Source organism: Micrasema longulum, unplaced genomic scaffold (assembly GCF_059751315.1).
Source record: "Micrasema longulum isolate JH-2025_06_02 unplaced genomic scaffold, ASM5975131v1 h1tg002048l, whole genome shotgun sequence".
NCBI classification, from domain to species: Eukaryota; Metazoa; Arthropoda; class Insecta; order Trichoptera; family Brachycentridae; genus Micrasema; species Micrasema longulum.
Genome location: NW_028279216.1, coordinates 2815 through 8131, shown reverse-complemented (window position 1 = coordinate 8131; position 5317 = coordinate 2815). Strand labels below are relative to the sequence as shown.

Below are 5317 nucleotides of genomic sequence, written 5' to 3'. Positions count from 1 at the left end.
GTCCTCTTGTTCTCTTTATTTGTACCAATATGGACACAACTCATGTTGACACCCATACTTAAGGTAAAAGTTTTTTAATGAAATTTTCTTGCCGGGTTTCGAGAAAAGCGTTCTTATTTAATACCAACCCCGGTAGTTTTTCTTCATTATTTTACAACAAATCAGTCAATAATGTTTTTTTCTTTATTCCCCTTGATTGAAAGGGAATGAAAGTAGGTGCCGAAATAGTTCACTTTTATCTACTTGACATTCCATGTTTGAAGGCTTGTAATCAAGTAAAATAATATATTTAACACAATATCTTGCAGAGTAATTTTTTTTCTTTCGAATGACGTAAAACCTTTAGTATTCTGTTTTCTTTTGGTGCTCATTTTTAAGTTGAATACAAAACGGAGACAACTTTTGTTAACGCCTTGTTCATTATTTTGCCTTATTTTGCATTTTATATTATTTGATATTCTAGTCAATTTCAACTTCAAATGTATTAAATGAGCATGCTGTGTATGTTTTTGCCCGTGAACGTGTTAAATATAGTCCTACACTTCAATTTTTCATTTTTCTTAGACTAGTACCTGAAACGTAGGTCTGATCGCCCTACCTTTCAAGTAACAAAAAATATTCATATCGACGGTCTAAAAGACAAACGTGCTAAGTACAAAAAAATGAGTTTGAATATTTTAACTTTAAATGAGTCAAGTGAGCATGTCGTACCATTTGCATTCACTAGAACACTAATTTTACTACTCTTCTTAAATCGTAGTTACATATTCATAATAACTGACATAAAAGCAAAGACAAAAAAGCAACTTGTCAAACATTAAACTGCTCTCCTGAAAAAATATTCATTCTGTAATTGGTACGTTTGTCCTCTAGACCATCGATGTATCTTGCAGTTCTAATGCGGTTCCCTATGCACCAATGGGTGCGTACAGGGACATGATGATGAAGATTAGGTGTGGATAAAGGAGTTCTGATTAAGGAAATCATATTTTTATTTGTAACTGCATTTCTGTATGTACATTTTTTGTTTGGAAAATAAAATTTTGTTATGACTATCGTTTTTTAAAATATTTTTTCTTCAATGAATTGTTTTTGCCACATGAACAGTGCGTTCAAATGTTTAATGGTATATGTAAATGTGTTAGTGCCTGTCGGTGAACCAAGTAAACATACAAATTTCGTTTGTGTTAGTTAGCACACAAAGTTGAATTAACAAGGATTCAAAGGCCATTAACTAATCGAACGTACTTATTACGTTTATTGTGCCTAAACTTTGCGATATTCAATCAGTGATTAACAAATGGCCGTATTAAAATATGAAGAAAATGCATAATTTCATCTTGTTCTAAGAACGCTAAACTTTCATATTTAACTCCACAAGTTTTCTACAAGATCGCTTAAATCAAATTAAGTAACCACACGATAAATACAATTTTATATTTAAGCACATTATTTTTGAATGAGATATTTTTTGTCATTTTTTTTATTGACATCCATTAACGGTACATAAGGTTTATAGATTTTGTGTTACGTTTTTCTTTGAATAGATGATTTTGGATAACACCGATAACTAAACTCTGAAACATCCGAGGTAAAACATTGATTGCTGTAAATGTGAGCTAATTATTTGTAAACTGACGCGATCTAGTTATGGAACATTTAATGTTTCTTTTTAATTCTTTCTGGTATACAGAACACAAGATAATTACTATCCAATAAAGGGCCCAAGACTGAACTAAGATGGGGAGTGTTTTAAGAGGTATCAAGATATGTTACTTTTACAACCTCAAAAATCTACTTTGTCACAGTATTTGTACACTCTTGTAAGTTGCAAACGGGTTTTGGTAGATAATTATCTGGTTTTCTGATCCAAGCGTTATTTTTTAAATTTATTTTTTATTACTATATTGATATTTGTTTTTTCATTTATTTATATATTTTTATCATTAATAAAATTTTATGTTAACTTTGCCCAGCTAACAAGGGTACATACCCCGTTCCAAGCTTGGCAATTACATTTTAATACATGATAATGGTTTACAAGTTAATAAAAAGCACAGACTAATAAAATATAAACTTACTCGTATACACATTTTGATTCATATACATACACATACACATGTATACATATATACATACATACACATATTTACATACATATATACATACACACATATTTACATCCACCTATGCGCATACAGATACTTCATTCATAAAACAATGACAATTTATTTAACATAATGCGAAACTTTATGATTGCCATTTGTATATATATGTGTTTTTTAATTATTCTTCTTTTTATAGTTTATTTTCAACATCCAGTAAGCATCTCCAATCCGCGGCATGCATCAACCTTTCTGACTCCCTACGACCAATGTCATGAAAGAGCGAACGCGACACCGTCCGCAACTTGACAACACTCCCGCTTTTCCACGATTCTGACAAAAAGTTATGGACCCTCTTGCCAACGCAATAGTGTTGTCTCGATGCCAGAACAGTGTTGACCCCTTCACTTAGTATCAGATCCTTATTGAAGTATCTTGTATTATGGTTTGGTTGACGCTTGGGTATTTGCCTCTATTTATGTGTGTTACCACTACCGTTCTCAATATATACTGTTGAATAAATTATTATTATGTCAGTTTTTTCTTTACTAGTCTTGAAACTTTTTTGATTGTATTTTTTTTGTTACAGCCAAGCAGTATGAAATTCAACAAAGCCGTCTTCTTCAGGTGGTGACTGATTTGTCTAATCAAATGGTTGAACTCGAAGACGGCTTACGGTTAGGGCAGTCAGAAAAACCATTCAATCCGCAAAGAGATTATGCATTCGAAGTTCCTGATTTCTTTGCAAATCTTCCAGTTAATGATGATGCGAGTTTCTGCCGACTAAACGACCAGTTAAAAAGTAGACGAAACAGACTGACAACTGTAAGTACACAGTAGTAAACAGGTCAGATCTTTTTATTATAGTCAGCTAGCAAAATTAAAATTCCTCTTTTTTTCAGATAAAAAACTTGGTGGGTATTGGTGGCAAAAACGTCCGAACTCATACGGCAAACATGTTGAGAAGAATTTTACTTGATGATGTGGCTGAGCAGTATTCTTTGACAGGAAAACAAATGAAAAATTCTACCAAGAAAGCGTTTATAAATACAGAAATTTGTAAAATAATCTTTCGTAAGTATGTTTTACCAGTAATTTAGTTATAACATATTGTATTTTAGGTCAAACAGATATTTAAAAAAATAAATTCAATCAAAATGGTATGATTTCATGACACGTCTAAAAGATCCTCCCAAGTGTCCATCGAATGAATCTGATCATAATGTTGGTCGCATGCCCGGCTATGTATGTTTTATGTGTTGATGGATGTGTTCATTATTTGGTTTCTTGTGTCTATTGGCCATGATTTTGTATGCAATTAATAAATATTGCGGCTAGGAAAAAAATACAATTATAAAAGTGGCCCACTTTCCGTCTATACACCCTTGCTTTTGTTTTGTTTTCTGTAATTTCCACTTCATAATTTATATTTTTTCAGAAATCTGCGAAAAAATCTACGACGATGTAACTGAAGAAAAGATGAAAGATATAATTAGTGACTGGCTCAATCAAGCTAAATTTAGAAAATCAAGAAGGTAAGATTCAGTTGTGCTCAATGCAATGCCCTTATCTATATCTTCATGTCGGCCTCGTGGTGTAATAGTCAGCGCGTTTGCCTAGCATGCAAGAGGTTTCGGGTCCGATTTTCGACATGGTTGACATGAAATATTATTTATAAGGGTGTTTTTACAGTAGAATATTTCATAGTCCCTAGACTGGTATCTGAAGCGTAAAACTGATCACCTTTCATGTAACAAAAATGATCAAGATACGCTGCGATTGGTGTACCAATGCAGTGCCCTATGTACCATTAGGTGTGGAAAGGGAATGATGAGGATAATATATATGTATACTATTAAATAACTAGGTATTGTTTATATCTAGGGGGTCATCTCTAGAATTACTTAACTGATTCTAAAAATTCTTACACCAATAGAAAGCTTCACCATCCGTGAGTAACTAGGATATATTTGATTCGGGTTGTGGTCCTGTGTAAGTGTCTCGGACTCACGGATCGAAGGTCCGTGGTTCGAATCCTACTCTACCCCAACTTGATTACCATTTTCTAATAGTGAGTTATTTACAACTCTTTGAAAATGGCCCTCAAAATTAAATATTTGGGTAAATCATAAAAACTCAAATATTTCTTTTTAAAAAAAAAAAACCTTGGAAAATCCCGCGAGGCAAAAATAAAGTAAGTCATAAGTCCGTTTATTTATTTGTTTCAGAGCCGAGAGACGAAATAAAGCCCAGAACTCTGATCGCTGATCAAATACGTCTATTTTCTGAGAATTACTTAACATTACAATCGCATGTGACTTTCACGGACGAAATAGTTTGTGTGGTCTGTAAATTATAATTTTTCAAAATAAACATTTTGGGTACTGGTAGCAGATGAATTGTATTTATTTTTAACCCCTTACACGTATTTATGTCCACGGAGGCGAAATTGTAGCGATACTGTCTTGGTAAACCAGGCGAGAGGAGTGTGCTTGTTAATTTAATTGATGCATTCAATTCAATTCAATTCAATTCAATGCATGCATTAGGAAATAAGAAACTGGATAGTTAAAAACAGACTAACATTGAACCCATCTAAAACGGAACAACTATGGATGGCTTCAGCCAGACGACAGAATTTGATTCAGGATACGGCTCTATCCGATGTAAATAGTACCGATTTATCCACCGTTAAACTACTAGGAGTCTTCCTCAATTCTGACCTTTCTCTTGACGCTCAAATTAGTAGAACGATGAGTTTGTGCTTCAACCAGCTGGGGTAATTTAAATGCACACTCAAACATTTGCCGGTTGATGCCGCCCGTCAATTGATAAATGCGTTTGTAGTGTCTAGAGTCGATTATTGTAACGGTATCTACGCTGGTCAACTAATAAATAAAATGACTCGCCTACAGCCTGTATTAAATGCCGCAGCGAGACTTATTTTTGTAGTCTCTAAGTTCAGTCATGTCACTCCAATACTTCGGGAATTACGCTGGCGAGGTTTTCTACGGAGGGTGGAATATTATCTCCGTTGTCTTATGTATAAGTCACTGCACAACTTTCTAAGGGAACTTTGCATTCCAGATGAACTAGCTACATACGTCTTACGCTTAGATCAGCTACATCTAGGGCGAGAGGAAAAGTTATTATACCTCTGCACAAACAGTCCACTAAATTCGGCGAACGCGCATTTGCGGTCGCAGGCCCTA

General features: G+C 34.0%; 1 protein-coding gene across 1 annotated transcript; it reads left to right on the top strand.

Moving 5' to 3' along the window:
• Positions 1-2623: 2623 nt before the first annotated feature.
• Positions 2624-4498, top strand: LOC148273179 (uncharacterized). Its single transcript, XM_088239055.1, has 4 exons — positions 2624-2930; positions 3008-3179; positions 3544-3640; positions 4334-4498. Exons 1-4 carry the CDS (start codon positions 2757-2759, stop codon positions 4371-4373), a joined length of 483 nt encoding a protein of 160 aa, XP_088095181.1. The 5' UTR covers positions 2624-2756; the 3' UTR covers positions 4374-4498.
• The last annotated feature ends 819 nt before the right edge of the window (positions 4499-5317 follow it).

Bases quoted from the DNA above. Each gene is read 5' to 3' on its own strand.
- LOC148273179 (XM_088239055.1), top strand. From the start codon at position 2,757: ATGGTTGAACTCGAAGACGGCTTACGGTTAGGGCAGTCAGAAAAACCA. The intron at 3,180-3,543 runs GTAAGTATGTTT...ATATTTTTTCAG, and splicing joins AATTTGTAAAATAATCTTTC to AAATCTGCGAAAAAATCTAC. The intron at 3,641-4,333 runs GTAAGATTCAGT...TATTTGTTTCAG, and splicing joins AAATTTAGAAAATCAAGAAG to AGCCGAGAGACGAAATAAAG.